The sequence below is a fragment of the Macaca fascicularis genome, chromosome 15 (assembly GCF_037993035.2).
Source record: "Macaca fascicularis isolate 582-1 chromosome 15, T2T-MFA8v1.1".
Lineage (NCBI taxonomy): Eukaryota > Metazoa > Chordata > Mammalia > Primates > Cercopithecidae > Macaca > Macaca fascicularis.
Genome location: NC_088389.1, coordinates 47171414 through 47187015, shown reverse-complemented (window position 1 = coordinate 47187015; position 15602 = coordinate 47171414). Strand labels below are relative to the sequence as shown.

At 38.3% G+C, this 15602-nt stretch overlaps 1 protein-coding gene across 11 annotated transcripts in view; it reads right to left on the bottom strand.

The window, feature by feature from the left end:
- Positions 1-15602, bottom strand: part of LPAR1 (lysophosphatidic acid receptor 1) — a 170428-nt gene that overhangs the window by 57981 nt on the left and 96845 nt on the right. For all 11 annotated transcript variants that reach the window (XM_005581087.5, XM_074016825.1, XM_065530228.2 and 8 more), the window contains one exon: positions 9850-10597. In XM_005581087.5, the coding sequence (XP_005581144.1) occupies positions 9850-10597 (748 nt within the window). The remainder of the gene's footprint in view (positions 1-9849; positions 10598-15602) is intronic.

Here is a 15602-nt window from a genome sequence, read left to right as displayed (position 1 = left end):
CTAAGGATTTATACAAGATGTACATGCCTAACAAGGGTTATTGTCATAGCTAAGTGACATACTAATTACAATATAAGAAAGGTAATTAAATATTTCATTCAATTCAGGGTATAAAGAATATCTAATAGAAATAATTCCTTTGCCTAGGCTTACTTGGAAAACTTCTATACACCATCTAAGATGAAATTCCAACATCAATTTCATCTCGAAGTCTTTTCCAGACACTGCCAGGTGAAATACAGCATTCATATAGCACTTTGCCTATTTTATCTTATCATATTGTATTTATTTACCATATTATATTGCACTTATTTAAATTATATGTCATCTACTATGATGAGAGCTTCTTGAAAGCAGGATACATATTTTTGTTGATCTTTGCAGTCATCCTCATTAACAGAGGGTCTAGAAGACTTCAATGCATGTTTGCTGACAAAGTAAACTATTATCAACAAGTTTGCACTGGAACTTGGCCTTAAAAAAAGTCCTGAGAGGCAGGAGTTATAGCTGCTTCATTTCAATGACCTTATGGCAAATATCCCTTTGAATGGGACCCATTATTAAACCTCATTGAATTTTCAGATACCTGGATATATTATTATTGTAACTAGGCAACCTGTAAAACTCCCAATCCAAAACAAGAGGTATATTTCACGTAGTCATTCAACAAATAACTAGAATGCCAGGCCCTATTCTAGGTGCTGGGAAGTAGGATTAAAGCCCCAGCATCATAGAACAGCCATGATGATTCTTCACAGAGATTCATGAAGTAGCAGTGAGAGATTAGGAGTTATTAATAAATATCATTTTCTTCCTAAGTAAATGATGATGAATTCCAGACTAAAGGATTCATAGGTGGTCACACTGTGAAGTTAGGACTGGCTAGAGAACAGCAATCAAGTCTCATGACCCCAACCATTTGCCATTTCTTCTATACATGCCAGACATGGCCCTTCACTGCTGATCAAAAGGAAACAGAATAACAGAATGGTACCCTAGATCAGGGGTTCGAAACCCCCAGGTCAAGGACCAGTACCGGTCCATGGCCTGTTAGGAATCGGGCCGCACAGCAGGAGGTAAGCAGCAGATGAGCAAGTATTACTGCTTGAGCTCTGCCTCCTGTCAGATCAGTGGTGGCATTCGATTCTCATAGGAGTGTGAACCCTATTGTGATTTGCAGATGTGAGGGATCTAGACTGCGTGCTTCTTATGAGAATCTAACTAATGCCTGACAATCCGAGGTGGAACATTTTCATCCCAAAACCATCCCCCCTCCTCCAACCCATCTGTGGAAAAACTGTCTTCCATGAAACTGATCCCTGGGGCCAAAAAGGTTGGGGATCACTGCCCTAGATGATACCTGGGCTTTCAGCTGTGCCTTAAGTACTGCAGATCCATCTGAAGGAGCTCATGACTTTCTTATATTGACAAAGTGGCCTGTTCCATTCCAAAGTTCTTTTTAATAGTCAATGCCATTTAACCATCTCTGAAGAGTTAGCAGGTCAAAACTATTAGCATTTCCTGTGATGCTAACAGGATTTTTCATACACAAGGCTGAGGCTCAACGAGTAGGGTGTAGGCAAAGCTGCAGTAAAAGCAAAGGCCATTCATTCGGGATAAAAATTTGCAGAGTATAATTCGAGCCAACAGCTGCCAGAACACAATAGTAATTTCATACTACGTCATAGAAATGAAGCACCCTCTCAAACATCAAATTATATGTGGACTTGGTGTGTAGGTAGATGTGAATGGATGTGGTTGTGTCAAAAAAAAAAAAGAGAAAGAAAAAGAAGGGGAATGCTCATGAGGACACAACCTAAGAGTAATAATACTTGCTACCATTAAGTGTTTTCTGTAAGCCACATGTATGTGCTTTACATAAATCAGTTCATCTAATGCTCACAACCACTTAAGGAAGGTCCTACGATTCTTACTTTATTAATTCTGAAACCAAGACTCAGAGAGGTTAAGTCGGTTATTTGGGATTATGGAACTCGTAAGCGAGGAGCCAGGATTTGAACTTCAAACTCTGGCCTATCTTACTGCAAATTTAAACTCTCAACCCCTAGGCAATAGTGATTCTCAGTGGTCACCACACTTCATTTAAGAAATCTTTGCATCATTTATTACCTTTAACGACAAGGAAAAGTAAATGACTTTCCAACATTCATATTTGGATGAACAAGAGTCTCGGCCAGACAAGGCCTGAATCACTCAACAGACCTAAAATAAGAGCTTCATGTTCTGGTTCCTCTGTCCACACTTCAAAAGGAACTCTGTTAGGTTCACGCGGTATTTTTGGTTTCTGTTTCTGTTTAAACGTTTCTTCTGAGAAAAAATATTTGAATGGAGATGGGCAACAAAAGGGTATAAAGAACTGGTGTTTGAAAGTTGTTTTCTGTTTTGACCCAAGCCCAGGGTGTGGGGTCTGGGAAGCACTGTGGGACTGTTGCAAGGACTGTCTCCTGGCCACCACCCATGCCTAGTGGCTGGCCAAACAATGGAGGCTCTCATGGATATTCTCTCAGGTTCTTCCTCAAAGAGGCCTTTACAGGGATGCCACTGGGACCTGAGGAGACTTGGGGTAGCTTTAGTTCCTCTTCAGAGTAACAGAATGTGTAGCTGGTCACCTGTGGCCAGGGAATAAGAGACTCTGTGTCCACTCCCTGCCCCCAGCAACAGGACCAATTGGGAAGTCTTCCCTTCCTGCCACATGGCAATCCACAGGAAAGTAAAGCCCCCAGATTCATCTCTTTGAGAGGATCCTTTATACACTCACCACTCCCTTTAATGGGGGATAGTGCATCTAAACGCTTAATATTAGAGAAGGTAATGGCTGGTCCGAGTGCAGGGAGGTGTACAACTAATTGATCATAACCAATTACAGATTTCTTTGTTCTTTCTCCACTCCCACTATTCTACTTGACTAGCCTTAAAAAATTAAAAAGAAGGTGGGATGCACCGTTTATACAAAGAAGAATCATAGTCTCTTATGTTTGTCCTAATCCCCTTTCAAGTTTTCCTCTAGAAAGCTCTACGTGGTTGATCCACAGTAGTTACTGTCCTTATAATTTTATTTATAGAATAGAGTCCTAAGAAATCTTGGAAATCAAATTGGTCAACTTCATCCTACAGAAAAAATTAACACACAGGGAAAGTAACTTGCCCAGAATCATCCAGAGAGTTCTTGTCAAAGAGTAGATTCCAGAGGTGCCCTGACTTACTGAATATAAGTGAACACACACACAAACACACACACACACACACACACACACACACACACACACACACAGAGAGAGAGAGAGAGAGAGAGAGAGACAGAGAGAGAGGAGAGAGATAGCACAAACTTAATATAAAAACCAAGTGGAATGAAAAATAGTAATGCTGTTGTCAAGAAAGCTAACAGGATGTTAATATATGTGAAAAGCTAATAATGTACAAGCAATTCTGTTTCAATGACTTTTTTCAAGGTTTCATTAGGGAGGGAGATTACCAATTGGTTATAAGAAGACCTATTCAAGGAAACTCTTTCTGTGAGAACCAGTTACCTTCACAGCCACAATGTTTACACCTAATCCTGGCTAGCCACATAAACACATGGCTGAAGTTCCCAAAAAAGATGAAGATGGAAAGTGTGGATGGGAGTGAACAAGGCAGGGGCAGTAAAAACAGCACCTTAGTGGAAGTCAGGAAACCTGGATCCTGCCTTGGATCATGAGCTAACTAAGACCTGAAGTTCTCAATTAACCTGGGGGTCTCAGTCTCCTCATCTGTAAGATGTAGGAGTTGAATGATGTAATTTTTAGGGATCCTTTCAAGTTCTAAGAATTCTAAATCTGGACCGACTCCAGCCAAAAAAAGAAAAAAAAAAAAGCTTTACCAATTATACACAGTAATACAAGTCCAGTGTTGAAAGCTGCATTTGAAAAGCTGAAAGAGAACCTAGAAAAAATATTGGCTGGGCATGGTGGCTCACACCTGTAATCTCAACACTTTGGGAGGCTGAGGTGGGCAGATCACTTGAGCTCACGAGTTCAAGACCAGCCTGGGTAACAGGGTGAAACCCCGTCTCTAAAACAAAAAAAGAACAAACAGAGCAGAGCCTCAGAGGAGGTTGAACATACATCCTAGGTTGCCCTAAACAGTCTTGATTTACTCCTGTTATCCCAGATTCCCAACAGTTAGTGCCTGTTTTTGCTCCCAAAAGCGTGTTTGGATGATACATTATGTGAGGATGCTGCCTATAAGGAATTGGTGTTCATTTGATCTTGGGGGACCCTTCACCATCTCCCATCTCCCACAGACAGAAGCTCAAATTTCTTAGTATGTTACAAAGGTTTTGACCCTCTTGTCAAAACTCCATCCGGCATATCCACTAGATGCTAATCACACCTGACTACTTTCAGTTCCTCAAAGGTGATCATCATTGCTCATGAACTGGTCACCTTCTCCTCCACCCAGTGCTACAGTAAGGCAAGCTCCTCTACATCCAGCAAGACCCAGCTCAAGATTGCCTCCTCTGGGAGCCCTTCCCATCCCTCTACTCGTCATCACTCGCTGCCCATACCTCTACTAGCACATGAACCCGAGTGCTTTGCAACTCTTTTTAGTCTCCTCTACTACATCATAAGCTCTGTAAAGAATTTTTTCTTTTATCCCTTAGCACACAATTAGCACTCAACAACATGTTTATTGAAGTAAACTGAAAAGAGAAGCACATATAGATTTGCTAACAGGATACTAGCCAAATTAAATCTTTCATCAGAGTGAACAAGAAAACAATGGTCTTAAACTTATCTGACTCCCGCCACTTTCGTCACCACTGGTGACAGTCACCATGGTATGTGAAGAGTCAGTGTCCTGTGGTCAAAAGGCATGGTCTACAAGAATCTGAAAGCTGATTTCCAGTTCTGCCACTTACCAAAATAATGATCTTAAACAAGTTATTTATCCTATCCTAATTCAGTTCCCTCAACGTAAAATGAAGAAAATGTAACTCCTTGATGTAAGATTATAAACAACACAGGAAGAGTAGGGCTGCGTACTGACCCTAGCACAGAGTATGTAAGACATAAGGAGTAATTTGATTTCCATGGTGATAGTTTCCAACCAGAACAGATCAAACTAGAAAAACAGTGTCTCCCTCTTCTTCTCCAAAGAAGTAAGTCACACCTGGATTCATTTTACTTTATGTCTCTCCCCAGGACTCAGATGTAAAAACCTCCACATCTTAACCATGATTTTCTCTCTTCAAATTCTGGATTTCCTCCTTTCTAAGTTTCTCAGACAGAAGTGTCATCACAAAGAATACAGCCAGAAAGGAAAGGACTTATAATTCAAGGCACGCTGTGGTCAAATAAGGAAGAACATCTTGACTGCCACTCTGACTCAATAGTGGAACCGACTCAGAAGGAATTCTTGGTAAAATGTCAAGTAGGGAGACTTCAAGCCTAGGGGTATAACATGACTTCATGCTAGGGCAATGAACCTTAAAGTTAACTATACCTTGAACAAAATCCTCCCTCAATCAGAAGCCATCAGTTAGTGCTAATGCAATACCAAACAGTGGAAAAGAGTGGATGAAATGAGAGTCATCAGAGGCAAAAGGAAGAAAAGATTTCTCCCTTAAAAGCTTTCTCTGCCCAGGCAGCAAAGCTAGGCAGTTTCAACAGAAACAAATGAGATCACAGTGTTTCAATTTAATAGCACATTGCTGGCCGTTCAAATGTTATAACTAAATACAGCATGTGCTGCTAGTTGTTTTGATTAAAGGGAAGTAGAATAACATGGAGGGGAAAAACACTTGGGCTCTGAAACCCAAGTGCCCAACCTTGAATCCCAGCTCCTGACCTTGAATCCCTGTTCCTATACTTACTAGCTGTGTGGCTGTGGGAGAGTTACCTAACCTCTCCTTACCTCAGTTTTTATCATCTGGAAAATAAGGATAACAAACCAGTAACAGTACCTATACTCCATAGGGTTGTAATTTACAAATACAAATTTCTAAGGTAGCACCTGATTTATGCCAGATAAGTATTTCACAACCAAAAATAATTATTAAGATCCAGTACTCACTCAAAAGCAGCTTAATACAAGATCATGCTTAAAAATCAGCCATTGGTATTGTCCACCATTAATCTCAAAGATGCCTTTATTTTAATATAAGTTGACTCACAGGAAGTCAGTTGCTGACCAACAAATTCTTCTCTTGATCATGAAGACTGAATAGGTCTAAAACCCAGGGATCATTTTGATGAAGTTAAAATGGAAACTGAGTAATCATTCCCAGAATAAATGGAAGTAAAACAAACATATTATTTACTGAGCACCCATTGTAGCCAGGCATCTTCCAGGCTGTTGTATTTTAGAAGGCATGGAACATAAAGGTGTCACTAGGTTTGGCTCCCACATAGTTGAATAAAGTGGTATTTACTGTAATGAATTCACTATGGCTCTGGTCTTCAGTTTTGAAGGCACAGAAACTTGGTTTTGTCATCACATGCATTTCCTCGGCATTCATTGACTACTAGATAGCCATGGCAGGCAATGTGGCAATGTGGAGAAAACAGACAACAAATCATTACAATCTTGCCTGCTCTCACACACCTGGAAATCTGGCAGTGAAGAAAAATATTAAAAACCAAATGTGCACAAACTAAGGTAAAATAACCAGAATTATCAATGGACTAATTTACAAAGAGAAGAACTTCGAGTAGACCAGAATTCTTGTTCCTACTGAAGTGGGAGATCAGCAGGACTTGTTTTCACAACCCTGCTGATCAAAACAGGATGTAGCAAAGAAACCAACCCAAACCAGCAAGGACCAGGAATCATAATACATATGCATTAGACATTCCTACCAGCACCATGACGGTTTACAAATGCAATGGAAGTTAACCTTACATGGTTTCAAGAACTCCCCATCCCTTTTCTAGGAAGTTCATGAATAACCTGTTTAATTATATTTGTCATTAAGAGTGGGCGCCCAGGCATGGTGGCTTATGCCTGCAATCCCAGGATTTTGGGAGACCAAGGCAGGAAGATCACTTGAACCCAGGAGCTCAAGACCAGCCTGGGCAACATGACAAAACCTCATCTCTAAAAAAAAAAAGAAAAAAATCTGGGTAGCTGGGTATGGTGGTATGCACCTGTAGTCTCAGCTAATTGAGAAGCTGGGTGGGAGGACTGCTTGAGCCTAGGAGGTCCAGGCTACAATGAGCCAAGATCATGCCACTGCACTCCAGCCTGGGTGATACAGCAAGACCCTGTCTCAAAGAAAAAGAAAAAAGAATGGGTACAAATATAACTAGTCAGCAATCTATTAGTGCTGCTCTATGCTACCCTGCCTATGAGATAGCCCTGCTCTGCCTATGGAGCAGTCATTTTGCTGTACACTGTTACCCTAACAAACTTGCTTTCTTTCACTGTTGGCTCACTCTTGAATTCTTTCCTGGGCAGAGTCAAGAACTCTCCCAGGCTAAGCCCCAATTTTGGGGTTTGCCTACACTACGACAAGACCAACCCATGTCTCCCATGTTACCATGCCTATCTAAGGATGGACACTTACAATTCAAATAGGAGAGCACATTGTAGGAATGGCATTAGGCACCACGCCTTGAAAAACATCTGTAAAGATTGCGACTTCCCTATTCTAAGCTTTCCAACCACTCCCTGCCCACATCCTGCCCATTCTCTGATTCTCACCACTTTTCTCAAAAAGGCTACAGTCCATTTAATTTCTGCTTCCCCTATCACAATCATATTCCCATCTTTCTTTACCAAATACCTTCACCTATCACTGTGATGGGGTTTTCCATGTTCTAAAACTTCTTCCATCCCACAGCTTTAGAAATCATGCTCTTTATTCCAGAGATGTCAACTGCATTCTATCTTTGTGAAGTATACTAGTTTAAATATTATTTCTGTTATTTTAAAGTTAGTGGTTGTATAGTGGTAGTAGTTGGGCATGAGAAAGAGGCATTTAGGGCAGATGTACACTGAAACACTAGCTCCTATAGCCTCAAAATTATTATTTCAACGTGAAAAACAACCCAATGAGGCACAAAAGTATGTCAATCATTCAGTACTTTGCACACTGGAATACACAAGATATTATAGAAAGGTCAAAATTAAAACAAGAACTTGGCAAGTTAACAGTCCAAGTTCAGTAGTCATTTGCTGCTGGCAATTCTGTGAACTATGAGTAGCCCTTTTCGTAATAGAAAAAGTTCACGCATATAAAAAATGTCAACCAACATTTAGATCATCAGCAAATAAACATTTGAGTCAATACAGATAAAAAGTCTCATGTTATTTAATGTCTCATGTTTTATTTCATACAAAAATAGCATCCATGGTAAACGAAGATGTGTTTCATCCACATTATGGAAAATACGGCCTTGTGGCACAGGTGTGCTTAAGGTCCTGTTAATAAACATACAGAGAAACCATTTTTGTAGTTCTACTACTAATTTTCATTGGATGAAATAAGACAATCTCATATCTGAGGTGACGGGGTCCTCTGTGTTTCAGTTAGTGAGGCAGGCTTTTAGGTGTGTCAGTGATCCCAAGGCTTAGTTGCTATTCTCACAGGTCTACAAGACAGTCAACAATGAGTATAGCTGAAAATGATGTCTATGATGCATTCACCCTAACCAAAACAGACAAGACCTATGCATCAATCCGAATGCTACTTTATATAATGATCATTAGGACCCTGTCTCATTTCAGTGGCTAAAATTAAGGTCACTCCCAAAGTTTCAGAGGAGCCACATAATCCCATGTTACATTCACTCAAAAATGCTATACAAATTGGAGCACAGAGAATTATAGGAACTTCCCATTGAATTTCTGCGGGGAAAGAGGAGGTGATAAAATGGTTTTTTTTGTTTTTTTGTTTTTTTTTTTTCAATTTCCATAGGGAAAGATGAAATGATAAAAGGTTTTCAAAAAAGATTTTTTAATGTGATCAAATGTTAACCTGAATACAGTCTATGGAGAATGTGTAATTCCATTGGGTAATTATTTTTAAAAATTCTCATTCTAAGCTCCAAAGGAAATGTCTGCATCTGTCCTTTTCATGGGTATACCTCCAGGAGCCAGAACATAGTAGGTGCTCTTTAACTACCTTCTACATACATAACTGAATAAATATGTTCCTCTTGATCACTACTATGAATTTTTCATCCAAGAAAAACAATGCTTATTTAAAAGCAGAAGGTATTTGACTCTACAAATCTTGCTCTTCACCTTGAAATATGGATTAACCTCCATTACTACAAATAGAAAATTAATAGAAAAGAAGGAAGTTTTCATGAAGATGACGGTCAGAGAATATCATTAATTCCAATCTGTTTTGTTCAGTAAATCTATACAAAACTTTGATATACTTACCTATAATGTAGTGGCAATTACAGAATAGACTAATAAAAATAACTATACATGGAAGCATATTCATATTCTATGAAAGCACTTTCTGTCTGAAAATACGTAATACAGAAACCACAATGCAAAAGTTTCACAATTTAGGCTGTAAGAAAAACAAAACGAGTTTGATTGGTATTTCTGGTATTTTCAATATTAGATAGCCAAACTCTTCAATGACATTTTTTACATCATCATCATTTATACTACACCACTGAGACCCATGTTTCCCTAACACTAATTCTATAATTTTAGAAAGACTCATAAGCTGACATTTAATATAAAGGTGCCTCATCCCCTTGTAATTCCTGCATATATACCTGGTGAATATTCATACTGTTGGTTACCTCTGTCACACAAAAAAATGTGGTTTATGTTAAGTCATTGAGAATCTATAAGGTAAGTTACAGTCAAGACAAAACTTACCAAGCACAATGACCACAGTCTTCAGAAGACTCATCATGGTATCCCGATTCCGCCGGGGTCCAGAACTATGCCGAGACATTCTCATAGTCCTCTGGCGAACATAGCCAAAGATGTGAGCATAGAGAACCACCATTACCACAAAGGTCACCAAGTTGAAAATGGCCCAGAAGACTAAGTAAGAGTCGCTGTACAGGGGTGCCATGTTGGAACAATTTTCAATATCACAGATACAGTTCCAGCCCACACTGGGTATAGCACCCATAACGATGGCCATAGTCCAGATGACCACAATGACCACCACTACCCGCCGGTTGCTCATCCGTGTGTGGAGCTGCATGCGGAAAACCGTAATGTGCCTCTCGATTGCAATAGCCAGTAAGTTGGCCACAGATGCTGTCAGGCTGGTGTCAATGAGGCCCTGACGAAGGAGCCATGTGCTAACAGTCAGCCTCCGAGTATTGGGCCCTGTGTTGAACATGAGATAGAAGTAGGCCAACCCAGCAAAGAAGTCTGCAGCAGCCAGATTAGCCATTAGGTAATAAATAGGAAAATGGAAGCGGCGGTTGACATAGATTGCCACCATGACCAGTAGGTTGGCCAACATGATGAAGATACAAACAGTGATTCCAAGTCCCATCACCAGCTTGCTGACTGTGTTCCATTCTGTGGCAAGATGCTTTCCACTTCGGTTATAAAAGAAGGCAATGGATTCGTTGTAGAAGCACTGTGGTTCATTCATGGCTGTGAACTAAAAGAAAAGGAGAAAAGATGATGAAAAAGAAGCCACAGGTCCAAATTTAAAGCTTATATAGACAACACAAGACTTCTATAGTACATGCAACAGAAAAACAAAAGCAAATAATTTGAACATTTGATCCTGCATACCATCTTGTGATTATGTTGAAACCCCAAGGTTTCTCACAATATTACTGTCCTCAAGATTAAAGGCAGTTGGAGTTAAATAAATGACAAGGTCTCTGTTTAGTGGTTTCACGTCATTGAAGTCTACTAGAAAAGCCACATGGCCAAGAAATCTTGCTCAAAATATATGAGACAGACAAAAATTTTGCAGAACATTGCAATTGGATATTTACCATAGTAAAATCTATTTGATCTGTTATTTAGGGAATCTGTAAACACAGTTGGTTTCTAGATAGGGTATCATTGCCCTATTATTCTCCATTTCTATTCTCACATAGTATGTTCCATGTGGGACAGACATTTTGTAATGCAGGTTCCCACAAGGACCATCATTCCGAATATTTCAAAGAAGTCACTGTGCATCAAAGGTTTTTTGCCCAAAGCCAGCATTTGCTGCTCAACATTCCTGTGGTCAGCACTGCCTACCCCCATAACTCCTTAACCTCAGAATAGGACTCGTCAACCAATCTATGACATTTCAGAATTTTTTTTCTTTTTGGAGGACCCAACGTAACCTCCAAAGAGTAGGTGGCCCTTTGACAATTCTCTACAAGTAAAATATACTTAGATTAGATGCAGCGTATTTTTTAAAGTATGGAGTGACAATGCTTTATAACATGTTTACTTATTCTTCAACATCATTGATAAGAATATATTTCCTTATTATTTATAATCTCACTTAAATCTAAAAAGGATTGAGACAGTGTAAAACAGAATAATATATATTTACTTACATATATCATAATATATAATAAATTGTAATTATATATAATAATATATTTAAACAAAATTAGAAAATAAGTAACAAAAGAGAAATTAGAAAATTGTACATCACATAGAGTAAGTCATTTTTCTTGAAGCTGTAAGCTTACCTGGGACCCTTAAAATTAAAAAATGTATCTTGAAGACAGTTCACATTCTACCATTTCATTTTTATTTTGCTTTGCATCTAATAAATTACCCAAAACATATGACACTTTTAACCACTATTTTTGATCAAATATTCTACTGAATATCCGTAGGTTGTACATAAATGTTTACCAAACACTGAAACTTCCAAGAACAATGTGAAACACTTAAGTGGTTAGTCTTCTGACTTACCCAGGCATCTAAAGTCTTTTTCCTTATCTAGACTTCAATAGCTTTTAGACTATGCTTCAAACATTATACTTAATACACTGTATAATTATTTATCTGTTTACTTGTCTGCTTCTTAAAGAGATCACAGTCCCAGGCACGGTAGCTTACACCTGTAATCCCAGCACTTTGGGAGGCCAAAGTGGGTGGATCACTTGAGGTCAGGAGTTCAAGACCAGCGTGGCCAACATGGTGAAACCCCCTCTCTACTAACATGGTGGTGGGCACCTGTAATCCCAGCTACTTGGGAGGCTGAAGCAGGAGAATCACTTGAACCCGGGAGGTGGAGGTTGCAGTGAGCCAAGATCATGCCACTGCACTCCAGCCTAAGTAACAAAGCAAGACCCTGACTCCATCGCAAAAAAACAAGACTAAGTTGATCAAGCTGTTTCCCCACTGGACATGTTTTAATGGCTTATGAGTACACGTTAGATAAAAGTCTAAACTCTTCAATCATCTTATCAGACCTTACTTACCTGCCTCTCCAGCCTCAACTCAAGATATTAATGACTCCAAACTCTCAGGTTCAGCTCTATTTAATGTGTTGTGCTCTCTCTCTCAACTCTGGTTCTCAACAGTGAAAACACTGGTTTCCTGTGTCAGAATTACCTGAGAGTTTGTAAAACACTGATTGCTGACATACCCCGCAAGAACTGATTCAGTAGATCTGAGGTAGGGTCCCAAGTAATCCCAAGGCTGCTGGTGCAAGGAATCACTGTATCATAATTGCTTAATTATTTGTTGATCCCCTCTACACTAGGCTATGAAACCCTATAAACGCACAGATTCTAGCTTGCTTATATTCATTGTTGTATAGTATTCAACTGTTCTATGGACTACATGCTAAATACATATTGATTTCCTTAATAAATTAAAGATATTTCCAAAAATGTTTAAACTTTACAACTTTCCTTTCTGCAAAGGATATTTAAAACTTTGTCAAGACAAATATAAAAGTCTGTTCTTTTCATTAGTCTCTATAACCATTTACCTTCTCTGAATCAAGAAAGGTTTAAACCAAATATCAAGCATATATTATTTCACAGCATTCCAACTTCTGAACACCAAGTAGCAACAAAGTTAAGGAGAGATACAAGAAGCTTCTTAGCCCTTTCCACAGGGAAAAACTATAAAGTTAAGGATGGCAAAATTAAAAAGTATAAATTATCTCTTTAAGCCACAATGTACAAAGATGAGTAAAACTGACAGATTTTCTCTAATGGTAGAGAAAAGTGCCCTGTCTTGTGCCATTTCTTTTCTCTCAACAATTAACTGTAATGCCATAAAAACCATACATATTTAATGGCATAACTTAAATGATTTTTGAAACTCAGTTTTATCATTTGTGAAATGAGGAAATTGGACTAACTTATACATAAGTTCTATTTCAGATTTAAAATCCTATACTAAGAGGATTCTGGATAAGAACTCTGTATTTCATGAAAATTAGCAGCTAAATATTGAAAGAGTAGAAAATACACCAGGAATTAAAAATTGGGAGTGTATAATATGCTTCAGAAGAAGTGAGAGGAATTTCAGTTGGTTTTATGACAATAGAGGAATTAAAAGAGAGGAATTAAACCCCCTCTCTTATCGTCTGCAGAAAGCAACAGGTCGAAAGAATAAGCAGTGGAGACCCTGAAAGTACCTCCAATGGCAGTCAGAAGGGCAGTGTGAATGGGCTTTCCTACTTCTTCAGGAGCTGACAGACTTAGAAAACCCACATGGTTCAGAGAGAATCCAATCTAACTGCGATTGGACTATAAGCCAGTAAGATAGTCAGTGCTATAATGACAGAAAAACAATTATGGAACATAACGGGGAAAAATATAATCAAAGGAGGTGGCCACTCATCTCCCACCAAAGAAGAAATCACCTCCCACTGAAGCAGATGTATGGGAGGGGAAAAAAAAAAAAAGAAGAGAGAGAAAGAGAAAAAGATTAAATGATGGGACATCTCTGATTTGTGTCCTCAATGTGTTTCGTTAATATAGTAACACTGAAAATAGAACAAGCCATTAGGAAGACAAAAGAAATCAGTAAAAACTTCACAAAAATAGTTTTTTATTGCTACTTTAACAAATTGCTATAAATTTAGTGGCATAAATATACAAATTTATTATCTTACAGTCCTAGAGGTCAGAAGTCCAAAATAGGTCTCATGGGACTAAAATCACAGAGAGGGCAGGGCTGCGTTTCTTTCCAGAAGTTCTAGGGGAGAATCCATTTCCTTGTCTTTTCCAGCTTCTAGAGGCTGCCCACATGTCTTGGCTCATGGTCACCTGTCATCTTCAAAAGCTGGTAATGACTAGTCAGGTCTTCCTCACATGACTGACACTCAATCTTCTCTCTCACTCTTCCACATTCAATGACCCTTGTGATTACACTGAGCCCACCCAAAAATCTAGGAGAACCTCCCCATCTCAACATCTTTAACTGAAACATATCTGAAAAGTCCCTTTCTCTATGCAAGGTAGTAGTCACAGGTTCTGAGGATTAAGTAATGGATATCTTTGGAAGCCATCATTGTGCCTATCAGAACAAACTGAAAAACAATTTCTGAATTAAAAATGGCAATGCAGACAATGAAATGAAGTATAAAAATTACAGAAAACTGAAATGGCAGGTAGAAGACTTAAGAAATTCACCCAACACTCAGAAAAGAGTCAGAGATGGCAGGAACAAAAGAAAAGAAGGCACATATAGGAATAAAATTCAAGATGCACCAGGAATCCAAGGAAGATCAGAAGGAACCTGAAGAAACACAGCTCCAAACAGAAGACAAGTTATTGCCTGAAAAGAAAGGTCTCAGATTACTGATTTAAACTTATATAGATTACAAAACAAAGTTAATTAAAAGCAACTAAAACGTAGGCATATCTTGATGAGATTTTGGGATCTCAATGGTAAAGAAAAATTGTAAGAGTTTAGAGAAAAAATAAATAACAAGTCAAATATCTAAAGAGAGAGAAAATCAGAATTTCAAAAACCAGATCCATTATGCAGAGAAATTTCTTGAGATACACAGCCAACTACACTGATGTTTTCATATGAGGACAACAAAGAACAGTCACAGAAATGTAAGTATTCAGAAAGAATGGCATCTACATTTCCTTCGTAGAGAAAGTATATATACTATTTAGCTCATGAGAAAAGAAAAAAACAAATACACACATACAGTAAATACAAGACCCTGGCAGCAAGCATTAAAACCCACAGAACATGATTCTTAATAATTGTTCTTCATAGGGTTATAAAACTTAAAGCAAATACCAAAAATAATTATTGAAAGAAGCTATACCTATTAATAAAATAGCAATTTAATAATAATCTGGGATTAAAATTACTTACTGTGTAGATAAAAACTTGAAATGGGGAAGCAGAATGTAAACATATTAATTTTATCTTATTACTCAGGTAAAAATGAGACGATTTAAATTGTGACAAGTTTTCAAAAATAAATTTAAATATGCTGATTCAAAAACCACTGAATTGAATAATTATTACACTAAAGCAGAATGACAACTTTTTGTATTATTGGAGAAAAACAGAGTGCAAAATAGGAGGAATGCATAAGCAATATACAGAATGACAATTTTGCAAAATTTACATAGGTGAGATTATAGATGATTTTTTCATCTTTAGAAAGTAGCTCATATTTATTGCAAGAAATTTTGGGAAGAACAAAAATACAT